The sequence below is a fragment of the Actinia tenebrosa genome, unplaced genomic scaffold (genome assembly GCF_029948245.1).
Source record: "Actinia tenebrosa isolate PJP-AT-01 unplaced genomic scaffold, QUT_ActTen_1.0 PGA_scaffold13__45_contigs__length_12533684, whole genome shotgun sequence".
NCBI lineage: Eukaryota > Metazoa > Cnidaria > Anthozoa > Actiniaria > Actiniidae > Actinia > Actinia tenebrosa.
In genome coordinates, this window is record NW_028292573.1 from 12455846 (window position 1) to 12470985 (window position 15140).

The 15140-nt window shown below is 37.3% G+C and overlaps 2 protein-coding genes and 1 long non-coding RNA gene across 3 annotated transcripts; all 3 read right to left on the reverse strand.

The window, feature by feature from the left end:
- Positions 1–1335: 1335 nt before the first annotated feature.
- LOC116288496 (uncharacterized) lies at positions 1336–3642 on the reverse strand. Its single transcript, XR_004196190.2, has 3 exons — positions 3579–3642; positions 2797–2871; positions 1336–1977 (listed from the first exon to the last, which is right to left on the reverse strand). It is a non-coding gene; the product is annotated as an uncharacterized LOC116288496 (long non-coding RNA).
- Positions 3643–5139: 1497 nt separating this feature from the next.
- Positions 5140–11765, reverse strand: LOC116288497 (uncharacterized). Its single transcript, XM_089029101.1, has 7 exons — positions 11301–11765; positions 10615–10986; positions 9891–10031; positions 9551–9607; positions 8785–8937; positions 8264–8291; positions 5140–7606 (listed from the first exon to the last, which is right to left on the reverse strand). Exons 1-7 carry the CDS (start codon positions 11380–11382, stop codon positions 7252–7254), a joined length of 1188 nt encoding a protein of 395 aa, XP_088885227.1. The 5' UTR covers positions 11383–11765; the 3' UTR covers positions 5140–7251.
- A 598-nt stretch (positions 11766–12363) lies between these two features.
- LOC148911875 (C-type mannose receptor 2-like) lies at positions 12364–14556 on the reverse strand. Its single transcript, XM_089029102.1, has 3 exons — positions 14233–14556; positions 13467–13856; positions 12364–12852 (listed from the first exon to the last, which is right to left on the reverse strand). The coding sequence occupies exons 1-3, from the start codon at positions 14315–14317 to the stop codon at positions 12689–12691; spliced, it is 639 nt and encodes a 212-aa protein (XP_088885228.1). The 5' UTR covers positions 14318–14556; the 3' UTR covers positions 12364–12688.
- Positions 14557–15140: the final 584 nt, after the last annotated feature.

Here is a 15140-nt window from a genome sequence, read left to right on the forward strand (position 1 = left end):
GATACATTATAGATAAATCATCTGTTGAATATTTGGTTAATCAAGTCAAGAGAAACCAAATAAACTGCCAAATAACAACATTGTATTTTTGTTAGGAGAAAAATTTGACAGTACATATCAGGATTAGTATTGCACAAGCCGTGAAACATTAAAGTAGAATTTTGTATACAGTGTCTCTCTCTGAATGTTGGTGTGTTCAATCATAGTCGTTAAGTTCAAATTCTCACCACTTTAAGAACAAAGTACAATTACTAAAATCAAATGCAACAGATATGTATGAAGTGATGACGAAGGCTACATCAGTATTATCAAATGATTGTTTTCATATTTCATCAAGAATGTTAGGCAAATAATAATTATGTTTACCAAAATTTTAGAATTGCTGGGTTTGACATTTGATTATGTGAACTGACTTGACTGTTGCAGTGTGATTTTTAGTATTTATAGCTGATATATAATCTGATTTTTGTTAACCAATATGTTGCTTCACAACACAAAATTGATCAACCTTGAACACTACTTAGCAAAATAATTTGGAAATTGCAACATCCAACAAACATCCTCTAGTGATCCAAAGAATTATCAAATTAAACACTGACAAAACAAGCCATGTCAAGTGTTGAAATAATAAAAAGAGGATGTTAGTGGAAATAACAAGACTAAATGCTGATGAACTATGTACTTGACTTACCCTGTTCCAGGAAAACTGCAGATCGAGCACCATCCTTTTATTGTAATACAAATAAATGTATAATGTAGAACCTCAATGTCTCAAGGAAATTTATAGATTAAAAAAAAATTGAATGTGGTATCGTCGTACAAAACTTTTATTTTTTAATGGAGCCAAAATAGCTAAGAGTAAAGCTTAGAGGATGAGAGAGTGAAGTTCTACAGTATCATCAGATACACACACAAAAAAGAAACAAAATAAATGTGCACAGCATCCTCTCACTATCTAGCTATATGGCAATCTGATGTATCTCACTGGGTTGGCCGAAATATAAATCAAAATATCCTTTTAGAAAAAAATCTTGATTGATTTATCAAAGTCCTATATTATTTGTGCACAGAGTGCCACAGGCAGTTATAACAGTGAAGAATACTGTAACACACAAAAGCATCAATACCAAAATGGAATTTCAAAGCAATTTGTATATGAAAAAGCTTTTTTTCCTAATCTTGTAATCAAACACGTTTTGTAATTTTGAATTATTCACGATAAACTAAAAATTTAATTTGTGCATATTGAAAACTTCTCTAAATATTGCCAAAGATATATAAAAATATATTTGCACAAAAATCTGGAAAAAACCTTTTCCATAAGAACATGAATATATATAACAAAAAATCAATGGCAATTGAAAAAAATCAATGGCAATCAGATACATTCAACATTAATATCAAAGTCAATCAAATAAATGGATATCATGTAAATCAATCAATGGCAATCAAAAACAAAATTCAATAAAAAAGATATCAAATTGTTAGTAAGTTGAGATGATTCCAAGTCAGCCAGTTGTCTGCTCCAGTGTTTGTGCATAATTCCTCAGCATTTAGTAAATTACATGTATATCAAAACAAAACAAAGGGTGTGCTCACTTTTTATTTGAAATAAAAAGATTACACAACCTTTGTGGCCTAGTTCTTAAAGTGGTGAAAAATATCTACATACAGCAATACAATGATTACTGTATGTAGATAGTATTTTAAAACTAAAGTTATTAACCAAAGACAAAGTAAATCTTGGTCAATATTTACCAAGGACAAACCAAGGAAAATACAGAACAATATTTGTCAAGCCTGAGGTGAATAAATGTTTAGTATAATTACACAAATAAATTACCAGTAATTTATAACAGAATCTATTCAATTACATTAATTCGTTTGTATAAATTTACTAAACATTTTCTAAATTAATTTACGATAAACTACTTTATAATATGCTTTTCCTTTTGGCCTTGATGATTTGTTAGAAGACTAGAAAAAAGAATAAAAGTGTCAGTATGATGGTCCTGTATGTTGAGCAGTCTCTATGTTTCATTTCAGAAAGTCCCAAAATATTTGTATCAATCCCTCTATCCTTGAATTTAGATAAAATAATATGTTCTATTCCAGATAGATGCGATGATGGTTTTTGCATTGTAATATAGTCTGATTACTCATGCGGTTGCTGAGCAGGCAAACAACTTCAAATCAGCAGATTTCAACTGCATTGTTGATATAATTTTAATATTTTCCAGTAATATGTTAACATTTTGGATACCAGATGCTAATTGACCTTACCCAATTTGCCAAGTCAGGTACAAATGTAACAGTTCCAAAACTATATGCTTTTTTTTTGGTGGGGGGGGGGGGGGGGGGGGGGATAGTTTAAAACAATATTTGGCATAAAAATTAAAATTATCATTAGGAGAAGTCAATCTTATACAAAATGGTCTCTTCTTGCAATGTTTGCCCCATAGATCCCAATTTCAAAACCAATATGCATCTATCCTGGAAATAACATGTTACTAGAAAAGAGTGTGGGTATAAGGGGGTATATTTAAGGCACACCCAAATATTATGAAAAAGAGCTCCAAAATAACAGTAGAAGTGCAATTTCACAAACTAACCAACTCCCTCCTAGGCGGAGGGGGTGAAAGCTTAGGGACACCTCCTAGGGAACTTTTTCTCACAATCTCAATGTTTAAAACATCCATAAAGTGTTTTTCTTTGGAATAAAACCATTTTTAAAATGCATTTTTAAACCATTCTCAATGTCTGTATAGTTTAGTAAAGTGTAGCAGCATTTCTTACCGTTTAATTCCAAAGTTCTTGTCAGCATATCGCACCTTCTCCTGCACGCCATCTTGTATTCTTCGCTGCACAACCCTAAAGCATGATGGATACACATGTGAACTAGAAACACAGGAAGCCCACACTCACAATTTGCAAGTGACACAGTTTAGTGTTGCATTTTTTGAGGTAAAAGTTTGCTCTTTTGAGGTTAACTTTGACAAATATTTCTTTCATTTTCTACCGTTTCAAATACTAACCAACTCCCTCCTAGGGGGAGGGGGTAACTGCTTAGGGACACCTCCTAGGGAACTTTGGTTCACAACCTCAACGTTTAAAACATCTATGAAGTGTTTTTCTTTGGAATAAAACATTTTTAAAATGCATTTTTAAACCATTCTAGAATTCCAACTCTTGAAAAAATACCTCGAATATTTATTTTGGGAGAGGCAAGGGAGTGTGAGTTGGTGTTGGACAAATTATTGGAATCACAATATACATCCAAGTTTTAGCAAAACGCCTTAAAATAAAATAAAAAGAACTTAAAATAAAGTGATTTTTTTCTTTCTCCAAGTATCTGCGGTATTGTTGAGCATAAAACAATCGAGTTTATGAAGTTTTTGGTAAAGAAAACTTTGCACGTGCATCAAACCAAACGGGCCGTTTAGGGCAGGCTGCTCGAAAGAAAAGCTTTTTTTAGGAAGAAAACAAACCTCAGACCATGAACTAAACTTCCAAGGAGAAAGAAATGAGCCTTATCTCAATGTCTGTATAGTTTAGTAACGTGTAGAAGCATTTCTTACCGTTTAATTATGAAGTTCTTGTCATCATATCGCACCTTCTCCTGTACGCCATCTTGTCTTCTTCGCAGCACGATCCTGAAGCATGATGGATACACACGTGAACTAGAAACACAGGGAGCCCACGCATACAATTTGCGCGTGACACAGTTTAGTTTTCAGTAAAAAATTCTCTTTTGAGGTTAACTTTGATGAATATTTCTTTCACTTTCTACTGTTTCAACTACGGTACTTTTTAAGCACCAAATTTCAATCGAATTATATTGATTTTTTGTAGTCCCGTACGTCTGGTTAGGCATCAGTCATGCGCTAAAATCGTTGACTACAGTCCCTATATAGCAACAAATAGTTTGGAATACTGATGTGGCGCTAGGGGAAGTACATGCCTTCAGTACTGCACGGACAGGAGGAACTGCGGACGTAAGAAAATCAAAAGGAGATAAACTGTACACTAGCTAAATGTAGAACGAATGATTCACTAGTAATCCGGTTAAGTCACACCACTAATAGCCCATCTCATTCAGTACCTGTAAACGACTCTAAAACATACACACAAAATCTACGAAATGCCACAGCAGTCGGAATGCTAATTGGTACCTCGTGCGGGTGGCGGTCAGTCAGAATGGATCATTGAGATGTGACTGAAAAAAAGCACCAAACCGCAAAGATATAACGTTAATATGTATCGAACTGTCAGACACTGCCAAGCTGCGCGCATCAATCTTTTGTTAAATAGATGTGCGCGACAATATAACTCAATCATTTCTAAAAAATAAGATTAATGTAAACTGGTTTGTATCTTAACAGCCGTTACAACTGAGTGCATATTCCTCTTTCATCTGAGCGCACCAATACCGATAAGTTTTGTTAATTATTAGTGTGCGCGCATATCCACATCTAACATCTACGATGTACTGACCACAAGTACTGAGTTTATTTTAACTGAATTTGTTTCTAACCAACTACATTACACCACTCCAGCCAGAATGAATCACTGTTGAGCAGAGGTGCGCGCACGTAAAAGCAAATGAAAGAGATCGGCATGCGCAATTGTTAAGTACATGAGTTAAGAAAAATAAATTAATAACTGTGATGCTGCTTTTTACCTGGTCGCGCGCACACTCTACAATGTATAACCACTATTATAACATACCACGACATAACGCGCGCTCTGATTGGTTAATTAGCTGCGCGAGCGTGCATCCAGAAATGGATGGTGCACGCTCAGGTGCCTGAGTAGCGCGCGCTATGTAATGAAGATTTCGCTTGAACAAAATTGGAATTGTTTTTTGAACAAATATTTCTTACGGTTTTGTTATGTTATAAAAGCAATGGTCAATGCTTGGTTGTGCGTATATCCCTTCTTTCGTACTTAACAACCTACCACGTGCATCCAGAACCGGATATACGCACGCTAAGCGTTGACCATTCCTTAGCTGAACTGTTATGTAGTTGGTCAGCCAGAGTACATCTACCTACCATGAAAAACCTGTTTACGTGCAGGGGGGGGGGGGGGGTATTTGCTTTCATTCCTGGAATGCACATAGAAAATACAATTTCAATGTTTTAGAAAAAATCGTTTTATTTAAGATTTGAGTTCCGCAATTACATCTGGTAGAACCGCACATATAAGATATGTCGCCATGGAAATGACTGTTCTAATTTTAGTAATTTTTAGAAACTCATACTAATAATTAATAATTATATTTCGAAAAATATTTGTTTTCACGACAGCAGGCTTATAGCTGTCTCACAATCGTAGCTACACATCACAAGTGCAAATGTCAACATCAAGGCTTTAAATATAGTTTACATACGAGTGAGGTCCACTACACATGTCCACTATGTATAGCTACACATGTCCACTATGTATAGCTACACCTGTCCACTATGTATAGCTACACATGTCCACTATGTATAGCTACACCTGTCCACTATGTATAGCTACACATGTCCACTATGTATAGCTACACCGGTCCACTTTGTATAGCTACACATGTCCACTATGTATAGCTACACATGTCCACTATGTATAGCTACACATGTCCACTATGTATAAGCTACACGTCCACTATGTATAGCTACACCTGTCCACTATGTATAGCTACACATGTCCAGTATGTATAGCTACACATGTCCACTATGTATAGCTACACATGTCCACTATGTATAGCTACACCTGTCCACTATGTATAGCTACACCTGTCCACTATGTATAGCTACACCTGTCCACTATGTATAGCTACACCGGTCCACTTTGTATAGCTACACATGTCCACTATGTATAAGCTACACGTCCACCATCAAGGCTTTAAATATAGTTTACATACGAGTGAGGTCCACTACACATGTCCACTATGTATAGCTACACATGTCCACTATGTATAGCTACACCTGTCCACTATGTATAGCTACACCTGTCCACTATGTATAGCTACACCTGTCCACTATGCATAGCTACACCTGTCCACTATGTATAGCTACACATGTCCACTATGTATAGCTACACATGTCCACTATGTATAGCTACACATGTCCACTATGTATAAGCTACACATGTCCACTATGTATAGTTACACATGTCCACTATGTATAGCTACACCTGTCCACTATGTATAGCTACACCTGTCCACTATGTATAGCTACACCTGTCCACTATGTATAGCTACACCTGTCCACTATGTATAGCTACACCTGTCCACTATGTATAGCTACACATGTCCACTATGTATAGCTACACATGTCCACTATGTATAGCTACACATGTCCACTATGTATAGCTACACATGTCCACTATGTATAGCTACACATGTCCACTATGTATAAGCTACACATGTCCACAGACATGCTTGATAGACACAGTTAAAATATTACCTTGGTGTCCGGCAGGCACCCTGTCCGGCATTGTTTACTTGTTCGATTGCATTGCCTGTGATGTATCTTCGCAAAATTAAAAGAGTGTGGAATGATTTGCATTCATATAAACCCCAAATTTGCGCTTACTATACATGTAGTTCTATGAGCATGCAAAACGCGCCACTTCCTAGAGAAAACGTAGTTAAAGAAGCATCATGCAACTGATAACCTCTTCTATGTTAGTCTCGCGCGTGCGCTTAATCAACACTACAAGTGCAGTCTTATATAATCTCTTTTTTTCTATAGAGCCACTATACCTCATCATCATCATCATCATCATGACTCATAGGAGGCGTATGAGGCCTACACAAGTGAAGTCTCATATAATTTCTTTTATCTATGGAACTACTATATACTTAATCATCATCATCATCATGACTCATAGAAAGCGCAAAAGTCCTACAATTGCAGCCTAATATAATCTTTTTTACATAGAGCAACCATAGTTAATGAAGCTGTATTTGGTAACTCTACTGGGTCATATAGCATTGCGTTTAGTCTTCTTCCACCTCTTCTGGGCATTTGTTAAGATGCCAGATATGGCATGTACTTCAAGTGCAATCTCATATATAAGAGAAGTCTGTAATTTTATATTTTGTTCTCAAGGAAACATTCCTGTTTTAAGAACAATTCTTGAATCCACTGGTTCCGCTGGTTCACATTTAAAGCATACATAAAAAGGCCGGAATACCCTTTTTATCTATGGAGCTCCTATACTTGGCAATTCTCACTTGTACTATTGCTCTGCATGTAGTGTTGTTCAAACAGCAATTTCGTCTTCTTCTATTTCTCCTGGGTATTTATTAAGAGGTTGATATGGCATATGGTTTTCATAGACTGGGTTTTGTACCAAGTCTGCGTATCCTGTCGGTGGAGTCGATGGACTCGGTGAATTAGCATATTCCACCTCAGAATGTGTGGACGACGGCGCTGGAGAATCAAAAGAATCACAAGGTTGTAGGTAGTAGTCATCAGCTATCTCGGCGTACAAAACATCTGGTTCTGCATATAGCTGCATATCTTCAGTCCCTACTGCTTGACCTGGGGTATTGTTCCTCTGGTTTGTTAGGTAAGCTCTATTTTCAGCCATAGGCGTAGATACTGCATATGATTGCCTTCATAATACAAAGAAAAAAACGGTGTTATAACCAATACTTCGAGTTCTCTGTTGCTCAGGGTTAGCCTCTATTTCTTAGACAATATTTATGTGTTTGTATTGTGTGTAAGGTGTTTGTATTGTTGAAGTTGTGCATTCTTAACTTTACCCTTGGTATGTGTGAATATTTAGACACTGATACGAGGTTAAGGCTGAATAAAAGAGACGGTATAATCAAGGAACACAACAAACGGTAATGTGTAACTCAAAAAATGGTCTTTTGGTGGTTTGCAACCATTCCCAATTGAGGCAAAGTCATGGCGGCCATGTTGGTGGCATTAACAAAGGAATCCTATGAGGAATCGTCTGTTCAATACCTCCAATACAACGTCGACGTATTAACGTAGAAACGGAGAATATTTATTCTTTGATTCAGTATGATTGTGGACTCAGTTTAATGTCCATCTTGCTGCGAACGCAAGTGCACCTTGTTTTGAGGGGGTGCGCAATAGATTGATAGAGATATGATGACCGATGGGAGGTCATTTGAAAAATCTGCAGTGGCAATGTTTCTAGTCACTTAATATGTTTTGAGCCCGTCAGGTGTCAATAAGTATAATTGCGCACGAATGACGTAGAGGTGCGAAATTCATAAAACTTTTAGAATCTAACTTACCAGGGTTTTTTCTTGGATTTCGACTCTCCTAAAGTCAATAGTAAGTCAATGAGTAAAAACAACAAGTATTTAGTATTCAATATACTATGAGTGAGAAACAATCTCATTTAAGAATTAAAGCGGCTGGTTCACAAAAAGAATGTGTTTGCACGAATGAGTATAGGGCGTTCAAGGTCACTACTGGCTGATCCACTATCCACCTCCAACCCCCCGGGGGGCTCCAACCAAAATTAATTGTTGAATAAAAACTGCATGAGCGTGTGCGACTTTGGCTGGAGAGTTATCTAGCATTGCTTTATTAGTAGTGCATCTAAACAGCACGCGTGGATTCACACATTTTCCCAAAATAGGGTTTTGGCTGATGTCAAAGTGTCCATGACACTATCGGAAAACACGAAATTTTGAAGGGGACGTTCTTATGGAATGTTATGAAAACGCCTTGGTCATTATTAACGTCCAATATAAAACCTACTTTTCGCGGCGACGAAGCGTCGGCTATTTTTCATTATCGTTCTAATTACCTGACTTTCGTTTCATCCACCAGAAAACGACAAAAAACATGCAAATTCCAACAGCCAAGAGAATGCCAAGAACAATGGCCACCAACATGGTAGGAAAACCTTCGGGTGCATTTGCAGGAGAGGATGTTCCTAAAGCCTGAGGATCTGGTGAAACTTTTAGAGTAAATGAAAAGAAAATGAAATTAGAAAAAGTAATGATAAAAAGGAATGTGAATTTGAAAAATACATCTTCATAAGAAGTAGTTTCCGAACGCAGATGGAAAATATAAATGCGGATGGTCATTCATGACTATGAATTTTTCTATAAATTGTTTTTCGAGCAAATCACATATGAAGATTCATTAACGGCACGAACGTGCTATGTGCTGTGCCATTACCGTGGTCGACGCATTCTGATTGGATCATGCACCAGTAATCTCGCTTACCATGATTTAACGGATGGTTTAACGGATTGCTTTAAATCCGTGATCGTGCCTTGCGTAATAGTTCTTCACAGGAGACAACATTAACTTGATCAGTCCATGCAACAATATTTTGTATATTACAAAAGGGAGGGTGGAAATAAAAAGTCAAGAATGGGCTTTTTGTCACGCGACCTCCATCACATGTTTGCTTGAGCAAAGGATCGTCTTCGGCCCGGGGCATCGCCTTGGGTCCATTGCAAAAATGTTTTAGATGGAATGCTCAATTAGACTTGATAGTTTTCATTTTGCGTGGAATTGAACATGATTTCCACGACGACTGGATCGTGCACATGTTTACTTACGTATTGATGCATTTCTTGAAGTCCATTCCGTTAAGGGCTCAGGAGTGGCCGGTGGATCTGGAGAGGGCGAAAAAAAAGCAGTAAGGTCGAGTGTATCATAATTGTTTATCTAACTTAACTTAATATTTCCTGTGCGCAAATTGACTCAGTCAATTGATTCGTTTACAAATAAAACCTGATCCCAATAACATATATGGTAGTTAACCGGCTAACGAGGTTAAATATTGCAAACATTTTTAATGGCAAGACCTATAGGCAAGACCGGCCCTCAAAAAAAAAAAAAAGTTGTCTTGTATACGTATATGCCAACCTGATAGGACATCTATAAGCAAATACGTACCAGCGTGTGACATAGATAGCGAGGTCAACTCATTAGACATGGTAGTTTTGATGTTGGTGCGACGAGAGGGGGTCACAGTAGGTCGTTGGGTTGTTGTTACAGTTGGACAGAATTTTAAAACACCTTGCGTATGGTTGACTTCTGTTGAAAAACATGTCAACAAATTATGTCTTAATGAGTCGTTGTTCAATACCCGTCTATAGCAACTTTGGGTTGAGTACTCAAGGTTGACCAAAGTTGTCTTTGCTTCTTCCCTCTTGGCAAAACGTTCGCTCTATTAAAATATCTTTTTTTAAATTGTAATCACTGAATAAAGTTATGTTTCACAGCTGGTATATATGCCTCTCAGTACGACCAGTATGACCATTAAATCGGTAGGCATTAACGTTGCACTTGAGCCACAATGTTCAGCGATTAGTTTCCAAAAATAGAGATAAGCTGTGATGATGTGGAGTCTGAGACAGTTCAAACGAACTAACAATATATCTAGTCTTACAATTTCCAAAGTTTACTTAAGTATACCGTTAAAATGCGAAGAATCATAGTGGATCTGAATCAACAAGGAATTACAGTAAGAAACATCTCGAATATTCTAAAAAGATAAACAGACTAAGATATAGCAAAACCGATTGAGGACAAGTGTCATATGTCATCAGTGAAAAAAATCATCTTTCAAAGAATAAAAATCTATAATATTGTTAATCTACACTGCCAACTAACCCACCGTTTTTGTATTCGCATATAAACATTCTGTAAATATTACAGTTAAGATCGTTGAATAGTCCATGAGTTCCCGGTGGCCAGTTTTTCGCCATAATAACGCAATATCCATGGCTGTCTCCGCTTGGTTCGTTTGGCTGCCATTTATCAATAGTCAAGCTATAACCACTAATCCACTTCCAAGGTCCCGTTCTAGTTTTTGTTAAACCAATATGCCATTCATTTTTTCCTTTATTTTGACTTTGTATTGTCTTATTGATGAATTGGTATTCTTTAACTGTTTCCATAGACAATAAATCGCCTCCATTTGCTTGACATTGTAATCGGGCTGTTCGCCAATTCGTGGCTATGTCGTGAAGAGTATAGAAGGAACAGTCTGGAAATATATATATAATTTATTTGTACACTAAATTCTACAAGTATTGCAAGCAGATAAGAACAAATAACACTCATTTTTATGTCTTTTTTTCGCATGCAAGAAAAGGTACAACTTTTTTCGTGACATTCACAAATCAAACGCTGAGCAAAAAAGATGCACCGTGCAATACTTTTTTTAATGTTGCAGCAAAGTCTAAAGATTTAATGGATTTCTACGTATTCAAGCTTAATTTTTGATGCGAATAAAATATCCTTGGGGAACCGATTAAACGATTGTACAGTATTATAACTTTTTGTCAAACGTGCACTTACCGCTTGCATATGATGTCTTCCATAACATCCTGAACGCCATTAGCATCACAACAAACTGTACTCGAACCACAAATAATCCCATTCTGTGCAACCTAAATGTCTATATATTTGTTCTTTTACAATCTAGAATCTCAAATAAATAATTTACTTTATACAAGAACATTAACTGATATCATCCTTTTGGCTGGTGATAGTGTCTCGGGTTGTAGACCTACTTTGCATATTCAGATTCCCTCAATGGCACATTTGTCTTATGATTTCTAAATCATTGAAAAGTTAATTGATATTATGCAGTCACGCATGGTGTATGGTTACATGATTATGTCAGTCGGCAATGAAACGTAAATCATTCAGTAGAAGTTTGAGGTTAAGGCCCACATACCTTGAATATCTAGCTCTCTATATCAGGCCTCTCCCTTTAGTAAAACTTCAAAGGAGTGGTGGAACAACACATCAATTAAAAAATCAAAATTCATTTGCATGTTCGTATACCATAATTAAACAGCTGTTAATTTGTAGTTAGGGAAATAAGATTCTAATGTCCAGCTTAAGTATCGTAAAGTAACGGCGTAATCTTGGACTAAAAACTCATCGATAATGCAGATCCAAGATTTACTATGGTCTTGGAATGGCCCAACTACCCTCTACGTTGTTTTCGTACAAGATACGTATCTTAGAATGCATAATATATAAATCGTTGAAATACTTTGTAAGAAATCGCGCAAACTTGCACTGATTCAGTAGAAAGTTCAGTAGGTCCCTACCAAATGATCAATTGATTAAAATACTCTTGCCTACCTTTATCAACTGGACTCAGTCACATTGAAGGTACATTGAGCATGCTCAGTGTGCATGGAGAGGTCAGTGGGAAAGGAAGGGAGTAGTGGAGATAAACATTTTCTACTCTTTTCTACTACGTGTTGTACTTCTTTCTGGCCAGACTTGCAACTATCGATATTTATTACCTTGATTACACTATCCTATTTAACTTCTTATGAAACTGACCTATAAAATTTCCATTGCAACAGTGACCGTTATTAATCAATCATTGGGGTTTTTAAGCTTCAGTTTTTGTAATAATTAACTTTATGTTGTTGGTAACATTCAATGATGAAGTGGTTAAGCCTTCACAATGACTAAAATGACGCCACACGAGTACAAGAACAGCAGCTGCAGCAAAAACAAATACAATAAAAAAAACGAAAACAAGAACAAAAACAAAAACAAACAAAAAAATCAAAACAAAACAAAAACAAACAAACAAACAAAAAAACAACAAACAAACAAACAAACAAAAACAAAAACACACCATCCACAGCGGTATACGACAGCACCTGCCCCGCCGAAAGTAATCCAGAGTGTTGTTGGAATTGATTCCACTTGTAGTTTTATAACCTACCGAAATTAAATGGTGTAGTCTCTGTTATCCCTCGATGGACATTAGTAAACATTGTTTCAGTGGACAGGATTTTATCCCTTTGCTTTGGGGTTGGTCCAGGTCCTACTTCATAACAGAAACCACTTGGATAGGACTCATTGCAGCTGGATATACCTTATAAATGAAAAAATGTTGGTCAGGAGATGGACAAGGACAAGGGCAAGGACAAGGACAAGGACAAGGACAAGGACAAGGACAAGGACAAGGACAAGGACAAGGACAAGGACAAGGACAAGGACAAGGACAAGGACAAGGACAAGGACAAGGACAAGGACAAGGACAAGGACAAGGACAAGGACAAGGGCAAGGGCAAGGGCAAGGACAAGGGCAAGGACAAGGACAAGGACAAGGACAAGGACAAGGCCAAGGGCAAGGGCAAGGGCAAGGGCAAGGGCAAGGGCAAGGGCAAGGGCAAGGGCAAGGGCAAGGGCAAGGGCAAGGGCAAGGGCAAGGGCAAGGGCAAGGGCAAGGGCAAGGGCAAGGGCAAGGGCAAGGGCAAGGGCAAGGGCAAGGGCAAGGGCAAGGGCAAGGGCAAGGGCAAGGGCAAGGGCAAGGGCAAGGGCAAGGGCAAGGGCAAGGGCAAGGGCAAGGGCAAGGGCAAGGGCAAGGGCAAGGGCAAGGGCAAGGGCAAGGGCAAGGGCAAGGGCAAGGGCAAGGGCAAGGGCAAGGGCAAGGGCAAGGAGGAAAGGCTTGAGAAAATGGTACGAATATCCCACGCTGTGGCTTACCTCTTTCAGCTTTGTATTCACATATTGACATAAGTTGTTCATTTGAACATGTTATTTCTTTGAACAGCCCAAATGTTCCTTTAGGATAATTTTTCGACATAGCAGCGCACCTTCCAAACCCATCAGGCTCTTCTATAGATCCTACTCTCTGCCATTTATCTATTGTTAGACTTTGGTTGTTGATCCAGGTCCATGTTTGCCCCACCTTCCCTAACCCAATATGCCATTCGTTTGGCGGGAAATCAATTTGTTGAACCTTGGAATTGATAAACGCCCACTTTTTCTCTGTTTCCGTAGTTATGAGGTTTCCTCCCTTTATCTTGCATATTTTTTCGCTTTCTTTCCATTTTAGTTTTATGAAGTTGAGTTTGTAGCAGAAACAATATTGCTCTAATGATCATGAAGAATAAGCAAACAAAATTATCTAAAAATAAACAGATGTTTAAAGAGTTTGCTTGCAAACTTGACCTCGGGAAAAAAATTAAGACGATCGTTTTTAAGACTACTTTGTTAGAAACCCTATAAAACAATAATAAATAATGAAGTATATGACACGAGATAAATGCAGGAAGATCACAAGGAAACGTACTGCGATACTTATATCACATAAAACAGCATTTGATACAACGCATCAACTTAGGATTTAATATTTTCTTCGTACAACGTATTAGGCACTCAGTACTTGCACATGTATTATCATATTTATATGATATTATCAAGTAACTGATCAAAAATATTGAGAAAAAAAATATTGGGTTGTACTTACCCAAAGCCACTGTGCATGTTGAAAGATGAAATTCCTTGTACAGCATTAGAAAATAAAAAGCAAATCTTAAAAAGGATTTTTCCATTATGGTAATTTTTGGGAATCTTTTTTGAAATATACCATGCACATTTACTGCCAATTCAAAGAGTTTCCAAAGTCGACCTTTATTTGACCTCCAGAACCTTCCACACAAAATAAGAAAACCTATAGACTTTCGCAAAGTCCGCCGCCCGCTTCGTTTTTATTTTACTGGGCGCACGACCTCTCGCGACTTCGTCGCTCGGATTAAAAAAAACGCCGAGAAAACAAGAGAGGTCGACTTGGGGCAAGTCTAGGAAACCTAGGATGTCTACAACTAACGGAGGTTTTATATAAATTGAAATAAATTGTATTGTATAATTCTTCATGCGTCAGTTATACCAAGGTGTTTCATTTTCTAAAGTTTGTATTTTGTGGTTTCGTCTAAGTTCTGCGGTTCCTTTTTGTCCATACATATTTATATATCAGTAAAGCGGTTTACTATTAGCTACAACAAGATGTTGTCCATATTGTATAATTCTGCATGCGTCAGTTATGATACCAAGTTGTTTCATTTCAGTAAAGTATCGCGTATCTTTTACGATTCCTTTTTTTTTTTTTTTTTGGCAATATGTAGTTTTATGATATATCAATAACGCGGTTTACCGTATTAGCTCACGACAAGATGTTATCCGTAAAGTCATCGTATTTTCCGGGTCACCGTGTGTTGAAGTTTTAATTCTTTCACTTTCCATCGTGCACTGCTCTTCTCTACTCTAGATTTTAAAATCACTGAAACTGAAAATTATATTCTGAATAACAAGTCGTAAACATTTTGAAACTGAGACCCTGCGACCGATAGAGCTTCATCTGACAGATGACCAGAAACG

Coding starts and splice junctions, on each gene's coding strand:
- LOC148911875 (XM_089029102.1), bottom strand. CDS start 14,317: ATGGAAAAATCCTTTTTAAGATTTGCTTTTTATTTTCTAATGCTGTAC. Junction 13,857..14,232: donor AACATGCACAGTGGCTTTGG/GTAAGTACAACC, acceptor CATGATCATTAG/AGCAATATTGTTTCTGCTAC. Junction 12,853..13,466: donor TGAATACAAAGCTGAAAGAG/GTAAGCCACAGC, acceptor TTCATTTATAAG/GTATATCCAGCTGCAATGAG.
- LOC116288497 (XM_089029101.1), bottom strand. CDS start 11,382: ATGGGATTATTTGTGGTTCGAGTACAGTTTGTTGTGATGCTAATGGCG. Junction 10,032..10,614: donor TATATGCGAATACAAAAACG/GTGGGTTAGTTG, acceptor GTTTTTCAACAG/AAGTCAACCATACGCAAGGT. Junction 8,938..9,550: donor TTCAAGAAATGCATCAATAC/GTAAGTAAACAT, acceptor TTACTCTAAAAG/TTTCACCAGATCCTCAGGCT.